Source organism: Watersipora subatra, chromosome 9 (genome assembly GCF_963576615.1).
Source record: "Watersipora subatra chromosome 9, tzWatSuba1.1, whole genome shotgun sequence".
NCBI lineage: Eukaryota > Metazoa > Bryozoa > Gymnolaemata > Cheilostomatida > Watersiporidae > Watersipora > Watersipora subatra.
The window spans coordinates 49,028,477-49,049,405 of NC_088716.1; the positions used below are offsets into that span (position 1 = coordinate 49,028,477).

Sequence of the window (20,929 nt, forward strand, 5' to 3'; positions counted from 1 at the left end):
GTCAATGTATTTTACTTGAATCAATGATGAGGGGTGAGTATCCTGTGTAACGAACATAATGACTGGCTATTAGAGAGTTTGGTAGCGACCAAAATTTACTTTTGCTCAGATATTTCTAATGTGCAAATATTTTTTTTTATTATGTTTGGTACAACACTGGAACCAGGTACATGTTTATACTCTCATTTTACTAAATATTAAATAAGGTTTTATAGCTAAAAATTGTAAATATTGAAGTATGTTTATGCTGCATTTTGAAGAATAACTGCATTCAATCTTTTTACGCCATCATACAAGATACATGCGTATTTTGTACAAGACACATGTGTATTTTTTGTCAAAATACGCATGTGTTTTGTATTCTAGCTGATAATTGTGTTTTCGATATTGATTCGATATTTTTACATCTAAACCAAAGATTTAAATTCGTTAGATTTGCCTGCAGGTGACGTGTTCTTATCAAAGATGGATGAGTCACAAGAAAAGAATGAGATGCAAGATGTACAAACATCTGAGGAGGTTAAGAATGAGGATGAAGTTGTTAGAATATCATATGATGAGGCGTTAGTAAAGTACGGCTCAGGAAGATATCAGATTGGAATGTTTGGTGAGTATACAATGAGATAGACTTGAGGGAGTTATTCTATCTGACAGACTAGAAAACTAGATTTGCTTTAAAATGCTGAAGGACACCAGACAGGTTCACAGCTATCAAACTTACTCTGTAAATATTTAGCCAAAATTAACTAGAGCTAGTAGTAGACGTATCAGTTGAGACATACTGAATGCTACTACATACAGTATATACTGTAAATACTGTAATATACTTTTAAATGAAAACATAGCCTGAGAAACAGTATTATTGACTAATAAAAAAGGATAATTTGTCTCTCAACTAACAAATACTGGTTCTCACTCAATAGGTCGGAGTATATACCCCCATCTATTGAGTGAGAACCAGTATTTGTTAGTTGAGAGACAAATTATCCTTTTTTATTAGTCAATAATACTGTTTCTCAGGCTATGTTTTCATTTAAAAGGTTCCAACGACCGGAGTGGTAATTTCTATGTACTTACATAAAATACATTTGTGTACATTTGATAGTTTTATGCTGCATTTTCTGATTGTTTACAGTTTGGGTGTTTTGTATTACAAATCAGTTTAACTTTTTACAATCACCTGTAATGTTATCTTTATTTTATATCTGAAAACTTTAATTTACCCTTTTAGCTGTTAGTACAGGGTCACGATTTCCAAAAATCATCAGACGATTTGATATTGCAAATAGCTAATTTGTGGTATATTCCTATATCACGATATTATTACTATGAAAACATCTTGTAAATTTTTGTTAATATTTTTTGTATATTTTAACTTAAAAAACTGGTTTGTGATAATCAGAAACATTTATTTCATGAATGTCCGTGCACGTGGAAGACCATGGAACGAGCTTTCTATATAAGACTACAAGGCCTGTGTGTTTAAGAAAGGACTAGAAGGTCTGTGCATTTTAGTTCCAGTATCACTCAGTTTGATAACTGTCAGGTGTGAGATAAATCATCATTACACTATTATATTGTTTATACGATTGGTGATATCTCTTTAAATGGTAGTGATTTTCAAATTGTCTACTTTAAAAATTTCCACCACCCTTCTCGCTGTTAGAATATTGGCTATCTAAATTGATAGTAAAAAAATCTTCTCTGTTTGCGCAGGAAAAAGTCTAGAAGATTGCTGGTCATGCTGTATTGTAACAAAAGCATGTAAAGTATTAGTTGAATTTAACACATCTAAAAATATAATCTAATCATATTATAAAATAGATTATAAAATAATAAAATGTATTACAAAGTTGTTAATGAATATAGTGAAATAAATGCTTGTATACAAGTGCCTATAAATAGATCTTGTCAAAAATGTCAGTCAATGTGTTTTATTTGGTTTCAACTGGCTGGTCTTACCTATACATCACTGCTTATGACTATGTTTTTAAACTCGAAGTGCTAAACATTTTATTATGTTCTTGTCTGTTGTTTTCACTAAGCAATGATGTCGCTGGTGACCTGGTCAACTGTATTCAACAATAATGGCTTCATATTCATTGGAGGCAGCCAGAGTCACACTTGTCGACCCCTCCAGTCTTCCAGCAACTGGTCAGCCAGTTTCAATGAAACTGCTAAAATTAAATATGAGCTGGGTAAGGTTCATTTATCTGAATAAGTAATTTATTGCTAGTTCATTTATCTAAATATGTAATGTATTGCTGGTTCATTTATCTGAATATGTAATGTATTGCTGGTTCATTTATCTGAATATGTAATGAATTGCTAGTTCATTTATTTAAATATGTAATGTATTGCTAGTTCATTTATCTGAATATGTAATGTATTGCTGGTTCATTCTTCTGAATATGTAATGTACTGCTAGTTCATTTATCTGAATATGTAGTGAATTGCTGCTTTATTTATCTAAATAAGTAATGAATTGCTGGCTCATTTCTCTGCATATGTGATGTATTACTGGTTTATTTCTTTAAATAAGTAATGTGTTGCTCATTTATAGCCATTTAAAATTGTTAAATACTTGAATCGCTTTCGAAATGTTTCAAGAAATACTCAAAAGTTTTTAAAGCAGAACAATATTAATCACAAATAGATTAAAAAACTAATTAAAAATCTACCTCCTTCAAATTGTGTTGCTATCACAAGATAAGAGGTGCCATAAGCTTAACCAATCAAATTCGAGATCATGCTGATTATCTCTGGTGGTTGAAACTAGTTGGTAGCTATTACTAGAAGATCATTTGGTCATTTTATTTTGCTACAGACAAATCGTGTGCAAAAAGTAAGCTATTAGCATTTTAACTAAAATTCCCATAATTTGAATAAAACATTAGATGTTTTGAATTTAAGTTCTTTTTTAGCTTTCTAAAATGCTGTGATGATCTGCTCGCTCAGAAGCTTCCTGATATTTGTTGCTAGGTGAGTGTACGTATGACACTCTGGTTCAGTATCCCGACAACTCTTCTATAGTTCTTGAGAAGGACGTCAAGTGTGACAGCTGGGATTATGACCAGACAGAATTTACCTTGACCATGATGTCGGAGGTTAGTTGATAAATGTTGGTTCCTAGTCATTTTTCAGTTCTGTATTTAGAGCTGAATGTAATAATATAATTATTTACAATTATGGTGCATCGCTAAGCTTTCATCATACTAAAATTATATACTACCAGTAAACATCATATTTACTTGCTTTCAAAGGCAATGAATTCACTTGCAGACAATTGTTAAAACATCTATAGTCTTCAAGAGAGATTGAAAGCTTAGTAAGTTAAAAAAATTGTTTTATTATTGTTATTATTAACACTGTGTTATTATTGTTATAATTAAAATTGTGTTATTATGTTTTACCTTGAAGTGTTTGTCCCACAGATCTCTTATTGATGTAATTTTTACTGTATTTCATCTGAATATACTTTTTCTTCTTTATTTTAAAAAGAATTTGATCAGGTAGTGACACTTCTTGTAGCTCCTTATCTATACATTTGTTAACAAAATAGCTACAAATAATAGTTTACACGTAAATAGATCTGAGTTAATATTAATATATTCTAAAATCAGTCTATATTACATATAATTGTATAGAGACTATCGTTTAAGTATTACTAATTTGGGTTTTTTCAGGTTAATTATTTATTTTTATTCAAATCAATAATTCCTTTTGTACTCTCATAAACGAACTTTTATTCGATATTAACTGAGTATGTAGCTGAGTAAAACAGTAGCTGTATATACGCTGAGTAAAACATGATACAAATAACATACTAAGAATGGACCGACCGAGTTCTTCTACTTGCTCCACAAGAACCAAACCCCTCGAGTAAAATGCAAATGAAACTTTTTCAAATATTTTTGCAATAAATATATACGAGTATAAGAGTACAGTTCAAGATGCAATAAGCATACAGTAAACTGCACGATGAGAGACTTCCAGGTGCTTTTGGTCGTTTCTGCAGCATCTTGTATAGCTCCTGAAAGTGGCTTCGCTCCGCCCCTCGGTGGTGAGGCCAACTCGGTAGCCGATCCTTGGCCGACCAGAAGTTTTATCGAGGGCTGTGTCCCCTACCGAGGCGGGGCTCAGTCATGGCGTCAGTTGTTTCGGCGTTGGCTCTTCTTTTTAGCATGGCCCTGGTCTCGGCAATTGGCCACCACACTACGTATAAGCTTCATCTTTCAAGGGAAACAAGATTACTAAAAAAGCACGTGTACATTTTACAGATAATAATATTGATTATCTGTTTTAATCCATTTTAATGTCCCAACAAAACCATCAGTTGAAGTAAAAGTTTACATAAAGAGGAAAATTTATTATAATGCAGATAAAACATTCTTGTAGTGGGATTTGAACTCGTGCAATGGATCCTGGTACACAACTGTTGCCAACTCACTCTTTATGGTTGGATTCTTAGTTGGTTGTATAGTTCTAGCTGATCTATCTGACAGGTAGGGTGGGTCTTGACCCGTTCCTTTCTTTCTCCCAAATGAGATGTTATACCCAACCTTTATCTGTTTACATCTCATAAAATATAAAAACATAATTGGTATATCAGTAGGAGTTGCAATTGCTAGTTAGCCCCATTCTTCCCTCAACTTAAAAATTAAGTCTTTTTGTGCTTAGAAAGGTAGGGCGGTTTTAAGGGAACCCATAATGTTTTGCAAGTCCAGTTTTCCCGCTGAGCAGGAGCAACTGTGTAGTAAGTATGACTAGATTAGAACAAAGCTTTTCTATGAAAGCTCCAAAACCCCAAGCTTGCTAGTTTCGGTACACTTTCGTTAAACATCAATCTATATAAATTACAAAGTTTGTCATTGTCTGTCGTTGTTCGATGTGCGTCCAGCTATAGCTATTAAAATCTAGGGATGAAAAATCAGTATCGCTGAAAGCTTGATCTCGGAACTTCCCATTCACAAGGTGACAAGCTAACCCATTACGCTACACGGATGCAATAGATTCATTGCATGATATGAGTCATTATTTGGGTTAAAATATGCATAGCGACTCTGTTACTCGCAACGTCACTAAAGCTAGCTCTCACGGTTTTTATTAGTAAGTTTAGCAATAGGGATACTAGCTTACTCAAATTAGCCAATAGCAACTACATTACCTGCCAATGTTTATAAGCTGTTTTTAATACACATGCAACGTCGAACATTCGGCTAGTTTCTATATATAAATCCCAGTGTCTGTCTGTCATCGTTCGTCTGTCCACTTGTAATGATAAAGTTTTTCAGAAACAAAAAATTCATGCCATGCTGGATTTTAACTCGGCACCTCCAGTTCTGGAGGCAGCGAGCTTACCTATTAGACAGCTTGGCCCACTGAGCGTAGTGGTTAATAACAGCGAATATATTCATTACATCGGTTAAAATGCGCACAACAACGTTGCGTCACACATAATGATTACCACCTGGCCTCACTACTGAATGTCCGGCATTGCACAGATACTAAAAACTGCTTGTAATCAGTTGCAAGTAATGTGGTTTAAAGGTAATGCAGTAGATAAGTTTGACAATACTAACTGTTTTCTATGGGAAAATGGTTTTCAAATATAAAATATTTTCATACTTTTGAAGACAAAAATTTCAAAAGATTCTAACATAAAAGTTTATGAAAGTTGTAGCACTGCCTTAGATTTGGTTTGAATATTAAAATTGTTTCTTTGAATAATCTTGAGATGGTAGCACAAAACTGATAGTAGCACAAACTTGAGATGGTAGCACTTATCTATATGAGTTCAAATCCCGCACAGAGCAAATCTTTTATCACAAATACTGACCGTATCTTCAGACAGATGAACCGCCATAGCTCTTATTATAATAAATATTCCTTTATATTTAGCCTCAGTCTCTCAGTTTGTCAACGAGCTCATAGATTCATAAATATACTCACTTTCTCTATTCGGACCAAATGCTGGTTTTAAAAGTATCTAACAATTTTATGTTAAAATGTCATCCAATCATCTGAGATGACCTTAAAAAGTGATTTCTAGATGACAGGAGGCTTGAATGCGTATTATGAAGAGACATTGACTTTGCAGGTATGGGAGAAGTAAGCTGCTGCTCATCTCCAATGTGTCCATGATGCTTTGTGGCATCGCTGCTGCTTTCTCTGTCAACTTCTATATGCTCATCGTGATGAGATTTTTGCTGGGTATTTTCACTGCTGGTGCAAGGAATTCAGGATTTGTGTACGGTAGGTCAAAGGTTATTGATTCCCTTGTTTGCTTCAACTCAAACCCTGTACAACAACGTAAGGTTTAGTGCAGAAAGCATTGATGGCTTTGGAAGTCAATGAATGTGACTGAAAATTTTCTAGCTAGAAAATTAGCTCGACGCTGAGCACTTGGTTTTGCTCAGAATCGCTTGCGGGTTAAAAATAAACTTGTCCAAAATTTTCGTTGATTTTTTCAGAAATTATTTTCTTTTTTTCAATTGCGAATGTTTTTGATGTTTGAATTGATCTGACTGCAAAGGTGTTTCAAGAGTGAAATCAAGACAAAACTTGATCACGGTTGAAACGTTCAGAAAAAAATATGCGTGAATTTACGTCACTAGATGCTATCGTTGCTATAGTAGATGCTGGTTATTGCGTTCAAGTTGCCATTAAATATGCAATTATTGCGTTTGGAAAGCATAGTTGCTAATGTGTATTACTTGTAAATTTCTAAGTAGAACCCTGCCTTCAACATTTTTACAACTTTCTATTTCAAACAAAGATAAGTGTCCCCAAATCACAACAGAGGCGACAAAGACTCTTCTCTGCTGTTGCAGTGTGTGAAATGGTAACATTTAGAGAGTCAGCAGGAATGCTACATGGCGCTGTATACAGCATTGGAGGAGTAGTTGTCACAGCCATCTCACAATTGCTCAGCAACTGGAGGCATTTTCAGTTAGCCTGTGCTCTCTGTTTCTCTCTGTATATCCCATATTATTGGTAAGCTTTAAGCTAGCTCAATCCTTTATTTAAACTGTCTCCAGACGGCTGTATATCTCTTATCTTTTACTATTAGAGTGCTCAAGTCTTCCATTGAGATAAGATTCATTATAGAAATGGCTGAAGTCACTTATAGCCCCTGAACATGATCCGCTTACTGCGGGGAAAAAATTTTCTTATCAGGTTTTTATGACCTTTCAGCTTCTGTTACCGTTATTACAAAATTGTCTCTATGTTAAAAGGTCATAAATTACGATGCTGTGCAGCATTTGTTTACATGCAGTCACAAACTTCAGTCTATTTTGAGGTATGCAATTTATTGGCAACATGCCAAAATATAATTGCGTTTAGATATCTAAATATTTCAGCTATATGTTTATGTAAACCATTATATAATTAAAGAGACGGAGCAGCGATTGCCTCCTCTTACAACTGCAGTGATCATTTTAAATAATATCTATCACACTTGTGATGAGTTTGTAAGCTTTCAATAAGTGAGACATGCTTGCAATGATTGGGTAGTGTTTGTTGTGTAGGCAGTGTTTGTTGCGAAAGGCATTGTTTGTTGTGCAGGGTAGTGTTTGTTGTGCAGGGCAGTGTTTGTTGTGCAGGGCAGTGTTTGTTATCATACTCATTCCACTACATCATTCCATACTGGTGTTGTAATTGACTTATTCCTACTTTTTTAATAGAAGCGATAAATGTTTCAAATAAACTTTTTTTATTAAAACATGTAAGGTTACACACAGGTCCTCAGATGGCTAGTTCCTACTAAACCCACATAGACATTTTTAATTAGCTATAATTTCCTGAAATTTGGTGGCTTTGTATAAGCGACTGCTGCCTGACATGGTGCCGAGAGATTTTCTCGCATGGGATTGTTTCTATAGGACTTCAGATCCAACATTTTATTCATAGTGGTTGCTATCCTTGCAAGTTAACACAAAGTCGCTATCAGAAAATAATGTAAAAAATTTTTCTTGACCTTAAAGATAAACGTCCAAAAAATCTTAGTAGATTTTATCAGAAAGTATCAGTATTTTTCTATCATTTGCGAATGTCTTTGACGTGTGAGATAATTTGACTGCCAGGATGTTTCTAGATTAAAATTGACAAAACTTGATCACGGTTAAAACACTCAGAAGAAAAATACGTGCAACATGATGTCACTAGTTGCTATCATTGCTATAGTAGATATCAGCTATTGTGTTCAAGTTGGAGCATTACACGTCTTTATTCTGTTGGTCTTTTTCCAACTATAGACATCATAAATGCACTTTTGCTTGATCTGAGCATTTTAACTCTAATCGAGTTTTGTAGATTTTAATCTTGAAACACCCTGGCAGTCAGATCATCTCAAACATTAAAATCAATCGCAAATGATAGAAAAATACCAACACATTCTGATGATGTCTACTAAAACATAGTGTAATTTGATCTTGGATTTGAGTACAGTTGTGATCCAACTTGCGCTGATAACAATACCAGTGGTCTTCATCGTGCCTATAACTACTACAGTAATATGCAACCCTTGAGTGATTATCAACTAGGAACACCAAATCTGATTGGATGGCTGCCAAAACACACTACTTCATAACTTACATATCAAGCTTTAAAATCTAGACGTGCAAAATATTTTAGCTTCAGTACCAGACTTTGTTATAATTTCTAATATAGCCTTAGTATCTATGCTACTTGTGGAAAGTTTAGAGTGGAAAAATCGCAAGAAATTTGGGTAACTGAAAGCCCAGATTTATATCGTCCTCTTCTACTGGTGGCCAAAGACCGGTTGCCTATCGTGTGTCATCAGCATGGAATTCCTTTGCCAGTTCGGCTCAGGAATATTGATTATCATGATAGTTTTATTGCTTCTTTGAAGCAATACTTGCTGGAGTCTCTGGAATATATTTGTTCCGATTTCTGTTGCTTAGACAACCATGTTTTCTTCATTAACAATCTCATCTGTTAACTCAGGCTCTGAGCCTCGAATAGCCATGCTACTGCGCATATGGGCTCTCATTGCATCTTACTTTTTATCATCTTGTTGTGTAATAATTTTATAAAAATAAAACAAACAAATATAAGTACTACCCCAATTGTTCTTACAGTTTTATAGTAATAAAAAGTGAGTTTTTTGTTGTTTTACTAACTAATACATTTGTTATTATATTGTTAGGATATTTCCCGAGTCACCTAGGTGGGAACTCAACAATGGTAATAGGCAGAAAGCTATTGACTTCTTTCGTAAGTCTGCAAGAATTAATAAAGTGCCCATTCCTAAAGATTTTGAGATATACATCGAACACCAGGTTTGTCCCCTTATGTATGTCTGTATATTCCTACTAGGTGTGGTACTAGTCATTGCCTGCCTATCACATTATTTTGTGAGAAAAGGTAAAAAAATTGAATGGCAACATAATTCACTACTGGTGTATTATATCTCTGTTCATGCTTTTCTGTGGGCCTTTTTCCTGTACGAACAACAACCGTTTCTGTATTCTATGGCACCTTTTCAAGAATAGTTTTAAAATCTTGCACATAATTATTTGTTATGTTCATGCAGCAGTTTTTAAAGTGCAAGATTATTTTGCGCGCACTCCTTCCACCTATGTTCTGCTTGCTCTTGCTGATCGCCTGTAAAATACACTTGAAGAAATAAGGGTTGTTCAGCCGGTATTGAAAGTAAAAGGCCAATTAAATGGTAAACTTGACCTTGGACCTTGAACGTTAGCTTAAACTCAGGCTGATCAACAGTTTTGCATTCAAATGAAGTTAGTTGATAGCAGCTTTTATATTTTTGAATGTGAAGAAAATGTTCAAAATCAGAACTACTATCTTAGATAAGGTGCTTCCAAGTAGGCGGAATATTTTCAGTTAAAGATTGCAGTTGGATTGCTGTTTTTGTAACCAATTCCAAGTGGATCGCATTTAGTGTATTTGACAGACATTTTATTTTCTCCATAAGAAACCTATACTTCATTCTGTACTCTTCTTTCAGGTTTCATCCACCCTAGCTGTAGGCGTATGCCTTTTGTTCTGTTCATTCCGCGCCTGAGTCTGTTCAGTGGTTTCAGCTACCCTAGCTGTAGGCGTGTGCCTTTTGTTCTGTTCATTCCGCGACTGAGTCTGGTCAGTGGATTCAGCTTCCCTAGCTGTAGGCATGAACCTTTTGTTCTGTTCATTCTGCGCCTGAGTTTGCTCAGTGGTTTCAGCCACCCTAGCTGTAGGCGTGTGCCTTTTGTTCTGTTCATTCCGCGCCTGAGTCTGGTCAGTGGTTTCAGCTTCCCTAGCTGTAGGCGTGAACCTTTTGTTCTGTTCATTCCACGCCTGAGTTTGCTAAGTGGTTTCAGCTTCCCTAACTCCTGTCATACGCTTCTTGCTTTGTTCTAGTCGTTCGTGATGCTAGGCCTTCGTTACTGATCTACATGTATTACTGGCCGTTTTCTTGTAGCTGCTTCACGCTTTCTCTATTGTTTTCGCGTCACGCCTCAGTTTGCTCTAAAATTTTGGCTGTTTCTCTTTTTATTTGGTGGCATTGTTGGTATAATATGCAAGATTATTAACTTTTTTGTACCGAATGAAATGAATAGCAAAAGTGAAAGTGAAACTGCCTGCGATAGGACTGGGGCTGACATTGAATATCAAAGAAAAGTTGATTTGAAATTAAATGATTTGCATTTTCATGAAAGCTTGGCACTAGTGGAAGTTTGATTTTCCGGCCAAATGAATATAATTGATTATTTAAGGCGTTTTATAACTTCGACTGACATGAATATTATAGTAAATCACACTAATAGAAGTGGTCTATAAAAACATGGCGTCGCATTGATATTACATTGATAAAACATTGATATAACATTGATATATTGAAAACATTTAGAGTTTTGTGACTTGGTTTGCTAATGGGTGATGATAGAAAGTCTACTCTCTCATCCTACTGGTGTACTAGTTCTTCATTATCTACTTTCCTAGTAGAATGATGTCAAAAAATTTTGGAATGGTTATGTACAGTCTGTATTTTACAGACAGTTGTGAAGGTCCTGGTGGAAATAAATTGTTTAATTTAGTAAATTTCTGTATCAGTTTTCTTGTAGCCATGTCTGAGGTCCAAATTGCGCTACTAATTTAATCAGTTCGCTGGTCATTTCAGAGCCGTATGCACTTAATAGCAATGTGTAGCACAGATTCTAAGCTTTAAGCAGCTATTTATTTGTTTTAATCTCCTTTCCTCAGCACTTCACCACAAACATTATTTATACAAGTAGAGGGAGCTGGGTGCACTCACTACTAGTTAACCCTCATAAACTAGTAATTGACATTGAGCCAATTTACTTGCTGCCGCAAGTCCTACCATTTACCTACTTTTATCAGGAAGTTATAGCTACTATAGTATATATCTTTAGATTGACTTGCTTTTTGTAATTAAGGAAACTATTAATATTACACCATAAAAAAGGCACATGGACTTCGTACAAAAGTAGGTACTCGCTGGCCAAAACTAGGAGCTAATTATGTACGAGGTACTCGTACAGAGGTTGATTTTCCTGACAGACAGCGTTTGACTGCCTTATTCAGCTTCTCTCTTTTCTTTGCTTTGGTTACAGCGTAAAAAGGAAGGAAACCTGTTCACACTGTTCAAAGGTGTCAATGTTAGAAAGAAGACTATTATCGTCTGTGTACAATGGTTTGGGGTGTCTATCGTCTTCTTTGGGATGACATTTAATGTTGGTACGTATTATAGAGCAACATATACAAAGTTTTACTAGATTTTATTAAAAGTTTTCTGTATTTTGTTATTAAAAGTTATTAAAAGTTTTATGTATTTTGCATTTGCGATTGTTTTTTATACTTGAGGTAATCTGGCTGCACGGATGTTTTAAGATTAAAATCGATAAAACTTAAGCGTGATTAAATCGCTTAGCTCAATCGGAATTGCGATTATGACGTCTGTAATTGCAAGGAGACCAACAGAATAGAGACGCATAATGCTTCAACATGGATGCAATAGTCGATATCAACTATAGCGATGATAACAACAAATGATGTTATTTTGCACATATTTTCCTTTTGAGAATTTTATTTGCAATCAAGTTTTATTCATTTTAATCTTGAAAAATCCTGGCTGACTGATCACCTCAAGCATCAAGAACAATTGCAACTGGTAGACAGATATTGATACTTTCTAATAAAATCTACTAAAATTTGTGTGATTTCATCTTTAAATAAACAACTAGTAACTAGTAAGGCTGATAATACTCATCTAGTAATATTTCACTAATAACTTTAGCATTGATAGACTCACCTTGTTTATCTATTTATTTTTGTTAAAATGTTGTTGCGTTTGCCATTTGAAGTGCCCCTTTTGTTTGATTTCTTGTTTGCATGCTATAACAGTACTTATGGTTGACTAATATTTTGTAGTCACTTATATTTAATATCAGTTTATTAGACTTTATATTTATTTTATTACAGTTTATATTTTATGTTACAGTATGTATTCTCTATTACCCTTATTAGTACCATCTCTCAGTATGTTATATTCACTCCTATATACTCTCTGTTATACCTATTACTACAATCTCTCAGTATGTTATATTCACTCCTATATACTCTCTGCTATACCTATTACTACAATCTCTCAGTATATTATATTCACGCCTACATACTCTCTATTATACCTATTACTACAATCGCTCGGTGTGTTATATTCACTCCTATATACTCTCTGTTATACCTATTACTACAATCTCTCAGTATGTTATATTCACTCCTATATACTCTCTGCTATACCTATTACTACAATCTCTCAGTATGTTATATTCACGCCTACATACTCTCTATTATACCTATTACTACAATTGCTCGGTGTGTTATATTCACTCCTATATACTCTCTGTTATACCTATTATTACAATCTCTCGGTGTGTTAGTTCCAGACCCGTGCATTTTAGTTCCAGTATCGCTCACTCTGAAACTCATCAGATGTCAGATAAATTGGCATTACACAATTACATCGTTTATACGATTGTCGATATCTATTTAAAGGATGGTGATTTTCAAATCGTCTACCTTTAAAATCGTCGCCAAACGATTGAGTCGTCATATCATTAATTTCTAGCTGAAGTCAGTCATGTTATCAATGTTTTACAGCCAACCTGACAGGCAACATCTTCACCAACAACTACCTGTTACAAGCTGTGAGCATGTTACAGTTTGTTGGAATTTGGTACCTGCGACTGGGTCGGAGGCCAGCTATATCCAGCACCTTTCTCATAGCAGCCGTTGTCTCTGCAATCATACCTGTTTTTGCTGCGTTTGGTGAGTATCAATTGTGTTTTTGGTGAGCTACACTTGCGCGTGGTACACTAATATATAATATAGGACAATGATCTATAATATAGTACGATTATATATAATATTGTACAATTATATATAATATAGTACAATTATATATAGTATAGTACAATGATATATAATATAGTATAATGATATATAATATAGTACAATGATATAAAATATAGTACAATGATATATAATGTAGTACAATTATATATAATATAGTGCAATGATATATAATATAGTACAATGGCATATAATATAGTGTATTATGTACATTTTATATATCATGTATGTTTTACGAAAAACTAATAGCTGAATCTTCCAACTCCGCTGAGATGGGGAAAGTGGTCAAGCAAGCTAGTGGAATGAAAGCTATCGAAGACAAAATTGCTCAGTTGCTTTCAGATAGCAATGATGAAATCCTAACAAACCAACTACAGATAGCAAATAAATTTAACAATTATTTTACCCAGATAGGACCTCAGCTTGCTAAAGCTTTTCCTGAAAGCCAACTCGACTTACATTCAATTAGGTCTAAAAGCTTTCCGGCATTTAAATTATGTCATGTAGATGAAAGTGTTGTTAATAACACATTAACTGGTCTAAATGAAAAGAAAGCTGCAGGATTGGGTTTGATTCCCGCTAAGCTTGTTAAAATGTGTGCACCCTACCTTTCATTACCCTTAACCTATATGATAAACATGGCAATTAACACTGGCTCTGTTCCTACTAACATAAAAATTGCAAAGGTACTGCCGTTTTTTAAAAAAGGATCAAAAATGGTGTCTAGCAGTTATATATAGACCTATATCAATTCTATCAGTTTGTTCAAAAGTTTTTGAGAAAGTCGTGAACGCTCTGGTGCAGAATCATTTGGAAATACACAGCATTATGACCAAACATCAATATGGGTTTTAAAAAGGGAAAGGCACACATAATGCTCTAATAGATTTTTCAAATTAGTCTTTTTCTGCTTTAAATGGAAAAATCATTGTCCTAGGTATTTTTATCGACTTCTTGAAGGCTTTCGACACCATAAATCACTCTATTTTGCTTCAAAAACTCACAGCTTATAATTTTTCATGTAGCACTGTCGAACTATTTAAAAGTTACCTTTCTGATAGAACTCAGTCAGTATATCTAAATAAATCTACTCTATCAGAATCACATCAAATTGAATGCAGGCTTCCACAAGGTTCTATCTTTGTCCTTACATTGTTCCTTCACTATATAAATGATTTAATTTATTATTCGAAACCCTTCTCTACTATTTTGTTTGCTGATGATACAAATCTGTTTTTTGTTGACAAGAAATTAAATGATAATATCCATGAAATCAATTCAGCTTTAGATAGAGTTCAAAATTGGTGTACTGCAAACAAACTAACTCTTAACATTGATAAAACAAATTTTATAATAATCAAAAATCATCAAAACAAATTTGAATTTAGTCAAAATATAAGTATCAACGGTAAGCCAATAAATAATGTTACAAATGTGAAATTTTTAGGAGTAGTTATTGACAACTCATTAAGCTGGTCTTCTCATATTGATTATTTGAGAAGTCAACTGCATAAAAATTTGGGTATAATTTTCAGCCTCAGAAGTTTTTCCAACTGACATTTTAATATTGCTTTATAACAGTTTAATATACAGTGAACTAATTTATTGTTTAGAAGCATGGGGCAATTCTGCAGAGTGTCATTTGAATAAAATATTCCTGATTCAAAAGCGTCTAATGCGAATAATCTTCCATAAAAAATTCATAGACCACACAGTTGATCTGTTCAAAAAGGCTAATGTTCTTCCAATTAAAGACTTATACAAACTCCGTTTAGAGATTCTCGCTCATTCATCATTCTACTCTGACACTCATGTTCAACAACACTCTTATGCTACTCGTTATTCTTCTTATGCCTTACCTTACCCTAAGTCTACATCTACAGCTGGACATCAAAAGGTAACTTACCAGTTGTCCAGTATTTGGAATGACTTACCAATATCGATCAGGTACATTGAAAATTCAAATAGTTTTAGGATTGCTTTAAAGAGGCATTTACTTGACTCATTGGGATGGCTTTAGGTCTTAATATGTGAACATTATTATATTAAAAAAAATTTCAACTCGGGCCATGCACCTTGATTAGCCCTGCTATTGTGCACGTAGGCCTTCATCACTCCTATTGTATTATGATTGCTTATTCATATATGTATATTTATTTAGTTTGTCTCTGTGTGCATCTGTTTTCATGATGAAAATAAACTCAAATCAAAATCAAAAATATAGTACAATGATATATAATATAGTACAATGATATATAATATAGTACAAAGATATATAATATAGTACAATGATATATAATATAGTACAATGGTATATAATATAGTACAATGATATATAATATAGTACAAAGATATATAATATAGTACAATTATATATAATATAGTACAACTATATATAATATAGTACAATGATATATAATATAGTGCAATTATATATAATATAGTACAATGATATATAATATAGTACAAAGATATATAATATAGTACAATTATATATAATATAGTACAATTATATATAATATAGTACAATGATATATAATATAGTACAATTATATATAATATAGTACAATGATATATAATATAGTACAAAGATATATAATATAGTACAATTATATATAATATAGTACAATTATATATAATATAGTACAATGGTATATAATATAGTACAATGATATATAATATAGTACAATGATATAGTCCAGGTCTCAATTCCGTATAATAAAGTTGCTAGAATTACAGCTCTGTATACCTTAAGCTTTGCATTGATGCTTGTTCTCAACTTTATCATGCTTTATCAACTCTGGCATTGCTGGACACTGTACTTACTACTCAGGTATCGGAAATCTACAGAGAGAGTTCTGGTTCTACAAGTATTAATATTATATTAAGGGCTGGTACTAGATCATTTTTGGTTCGTAATTTTTGCACATTAACCGAACGCAGAGGAATATCTTGAGAGAAAATAAAGAAAATAAATAGAATAACAAGTATGCTAGCTAGTGTAATGAAACCCTTCGGAAAAGCAACCATGAATTTTTTCATTTATCATTTACCATAATTTATCAGCTCAACACTTATCAACACAAAGAATAAAGAATTAATAGAGCCTTTTTAGCCTGTGTCTGTCAGAAAGACAAAGTCATTGTGTCGCTTAATGTATGACAATACCATTTGGATATAACATTTCAAAATATTCTTATGTTACAAAGCATTACAAAATTATGTTAAACGATGTTTATTATTTTATGTTAGAGTCATGAATTGCTTCAGGAGTTTTCGTTTTAGTTGTTATATTTGATAAAGCTAAGCAGTAAAACTTGTTCTGCTCATCTTTTAACTCACTATTACTTGTCAAAACTCTTCAATTATTATCAGATTCATAGCTTCTGTTCCAAGGCTAAACACAAGGCTTCAAGGCTAGATAGGCTAAACATCGCATGTATTGCGGTCTGATCCAAGCTTCACTATTTTTTATTTCTTTATACCAGTACGCTGACAGTCATGTGCGACGTGAGAGATCCTTATATGTAATAAGTATTTGTACAATGATTCCACGGAGCAGAACGATGGTCGAGTAGCCCAGTTGATGGTTGCAAAATGGAATATCCGAGTCTGCCTTTCATGTGAGGCAATCTTCTTTCCTAAAGCTCTAACTGTGGCTACAGACAAACAAATATGACTCTTATTATAGTAAAAGTTATTATAGTAAAATTTGAGGTGTTGAAGGAAAATGTATTAATTTGTTAAGTTCACTGTTTCAGATATAAATGCAGCAGTAATTGCAATGAGCATGATCGGCAAACTGCTCATCGACATGAGCTTTCAAATGATTTATATAATCACAGCTGAGATATACCCAACAACGGTAAGTTTTGTTTACTTGTGTTTTTTATTCCGACTATTATATTTAATAGACTCTGGAACGTGGCTTTTATAATCTCCTAAAGATTGGCGCGAAGGTGAACAGCTGATCAGACAAACACCTAGTTTCCAACATTGATTTGCTTGCAGCTCCAAGCTCTAAATCTAACCATTGGGTGAGGGTTTATAACTCCAAGTTCTTAATCTAACCAGTGAGCCAGGGTTTATAACTCCAAGTTTTAAATCTAACCAGTGAGCGAAGGCTTATAACTCCAAGTTCTAATTCTAACCATTGGGAAAGGGCTCACAACTCCAAATTATAAATCTGATTGCAGAGTATGGGGACTTGCCACACCAACCATTGGGCGAGAGTTCACAACTCCAAGTTCTAAATCTAACCATTGTGTGAAGGTTATGAATACATCAGCTGATAACTGTTAGACTTCAAATCTAAAACTCAAGAAATAGCTATTTATACAGTAATACTTCAACTTACGGGTGCTCCAACGTACGAGAAACTTGAGATACAAGCCGGCTTTTAAGCAAGTTTTAGCACTAACATACGAGCCATGTTTGAGATACGAGCAAGTGGGTCAGTTGCCAAGTATGCCGGAGGTGTTTTATGAGAACAGCATCACTCTGTATTTTTCAACTGCTCAGGTTATACTTTTGTACCGTGTTTTTTTGTGCAATTTTCAGTGCAGAATTATGTGAATTAAAAGTACTCTGCGTTGACCGAAAGTTTGCAAGTAAAATGAAAGACAATGCAAAGAAAAAGCGAATGATAACAGTTGATATTAAACCGAAAATTATTGAAAAATATGCAAAATGTGTATGCGTGATTGGGCTAGCTCAGCAATATGACAGAAATACATCCACAATTATCAAACCGAAGGATTATATTCAGGGCATTTAGTTCGCAAAAGGACTGGCCATAGTTTCTAAACGGCGCAGCGATCTTCACGACTGCTGATGGAGAGACTGCTCAGGCATTGGATAAACAATTGGCCGGTGACAGCATAACTGAAACGATGCTATATGAAAAGGCCGGTGCTATCTAGCAAAACTATAAAAAATAGACATTCGGACAAGTTGGCTAGTAGTCGTGCATTAAACTTTTGTGACAACACCTGCATTCGTCCTAATCGCAACATGTTGAAAGGGCGACAAAGGCAAACCTCTTTAGATAGGATTATCTTAAAACGGCCGGCTAGTCGTGAAAGCGAAACAAAGGAAAAATTAGCTAACCAGCGAAAAACTTCAAACTACGAACGCTGAAGAAATTTTAATTACCTTAAGTTAAAAATGAAAGTTTGCTTTTAGATTTGCTTCTACGTTTGTCTTTTAAGACATTGATAAAATCCAAATTCATCAAAGTCAACTGTTGTAATGAAGGATAACTTATATCTCCCTCTCTGGCAAATGCTAGCGTTAGCTGCTATTGTATGTATTTAATTTTACATTTTAATTAATCACATTTCCTTGCATTATTTTTTAATTGTTGTTTTTTGAAAGCATTTGGTAAATTAGGACAATAACCAACATGTTCTTTTTGTTACAATATATTGTTTTGAGTGTTTTATTTGCATTTTTTAGAGTATGGAAACTAATCAATATATATTTAATGGTTCTATATATAAATAAATTGCACCAACATGCGAGTAAATTAACATACGAGCTCAGTCTCGGAACGCATTAAGCTCGTAAGTCGAAGTATGACTGTAGTTATAGATGCTGTCAAGTCTTCCAGCAAGTTGATACCATCTTATATCATGTTTATAGGAGAGAGTGACTGCACTTGGACTAGGGTCAAGTTTAGCTCGGGCAGGCGCTGCTCTAGCCCCTCTTACCGTTTATAGCGTAAGTTCTTAACATACCAAGTGCTGTGTCAAGCCTTGAAAGCTATACAAACGGACACATACGTACCTCTTTCCTAATCTATTTAACAAGAACCTCAGCTACAAAAGCTGGACAACTGGCTTGTAAGAGAATTTTATATTCAAGGATGTAAGCGACAGAAGATGTTAATAGTAAATTTGACCAACCAGCATGCACCATCATGCATTCTTACTTTTTGATTGGTTAAATTGATTATCTCCACTACCAAAAGTTTTTCAGCTTACAAGTATGATGATCAAAAAGCTTGTAGCATACAAATGACTCTTCGTTTTATGTGTTTCTTATCAAGTCTTTTTCGTTGCAGAACAACTGGTGGCCCAACTTGCCATATGTCATTTTTGGAGGACTGTCTCTCATTGCTGGTCTCTGTGCTGTGACGTTGCCAGAGACCAGGGGAAAGACACTACCTGATGACATGCATCGTACGTACTTCAAAGCATTATCTAGCATAGCTTACCTTCCAGGCCACTTTTTTTGAATGTAGTTGTGTTTTTAACTACAGAATTAATTGATAGATAAACTCTAGCCTGATTTATTGTCATGACTTATAGTTTCACTGATGCTTTGTTACTGTTTAGTTTTACAGCCGTGTTTTAACATTTGGAGTTGGCTGAATTATAGGAAATAACTGCGTACGGATCTGTATGCTTAACAATGGAATCACGGAGTTTTTATTTTAAATTTAAATAACTAAAATATTTATCTAAGAATGCTGTGAGAAGTTAAAGACACGAAGACAGTATTAAATATTTGTACTGCTCTTCAAGGGTGACAAAAGTCAGCAATAGCAGCAATTCAGAAAAGTTATAGTATTTGCTATATTTATTGAATTATTTAGTTGGGCAGTAAATTTATGTGAGAGAAAAATCTCATGCGTTCAAAAGTCTTTTTCAGTGTTTCTACATGATAGTGCAGAATACAGAATCAGCATTGGCAGCAATTCATGAAAGTTATAACCAATACAATTTTTTAAGAATTCAGTGGCGATGCAGCGTAAAAATGCTAGTTATAAAAGGGAAAACTTATACAAAAGTTGATAGAGGTGGTCACTTGATGAAAGAAATGCAACTCTAACAGGCACTGACTATCAACATTACTTGGTTTATGAAAGTTAATAAATTTAAATTTCAAAAGTGTAGGATAAATTGGATAGAAGTTTGAGATAATAGAGGTGCTACGATGCGAGCGGGCAGTTTCTTAGTGAACCATTCACATATCTATGCTTTTTGAAGCTATGAGTTTATTTAGCTTCATGAACATGCTTTCTCTTTTTCAATAGCTTTAAACCTCTATAGTGATTCCTATGACATACAAATACGTGAACTCTCTTTTGTAAAAGTGTTAATAAGCATGATAACTTTTGTAGAGGTCGAGACAGAGAATCTACTTAATTCTTTCAACTGCTGTAAACGGAAACAAAAAGAGAGAGAGATGATTAACCCCTAGGATAATTATTGTCGATTGGCTCCATAGTGCCTTGGAAAAATACCTCTCCAAGATATTTCAGAAGTTCTTGCAACTCGCTATATACTGCATTTTACATGAGCTGTTTCATTTCTAGCATTGCTGCCTCAAGAATAATCTACCTGATAACAGAAATTTCAGTTCAGGTAACTATGGATAAGTATATTTAAACTTTCAACAAGCATTTTGAGGAAAAAACTTGAATTATCTACTGTACTGCAAATCTTAAATAGTAAATGATAACATTTCAAATACTTGTTTACGAACTGTAGTTGCACATTCAAAAGAAAATAATTGCAAATTCCTC

At 33.9% G+C, this 20,929-nt stretch overlaps 1 protein-coding gene across 1 annotated transcript; it reads left to right on the forward strand.

Annotated features, from left to right (window-relative positions):
- The first annotated feature begins 479 nt into the window (after positions 1-479).
- On the forward strand, positions 480-20,604 carry LOC137405165 (organic cation transporter protein-like). The gene is made up of 13 exons (XM_068091391.1): positions 480-607; positions 2,046-2,198; positions 2,983-3,107; positions 4,399-4,505; positions 6,101-6,255; positions 6,834-6,996; positions 9,173-9,305; positions 11,601-11,724; positions 13,147-13,314; positions 17,160-17,263; positions 19,042-19,119; positions 19,463-19,580; positions 20,525-20,604. Exons 1-13 carry the CDS (start codon positions 493-495, stop codon positions 20,602-20,604), a joined length of 1,623 nt encoding a protein of 540 aa, XP_067947492.1. The 5' UTR covers positions 480-492.
- The last annotated feature ends 325 nt before the right edge of the window (positions 20,605-20,929 follow it).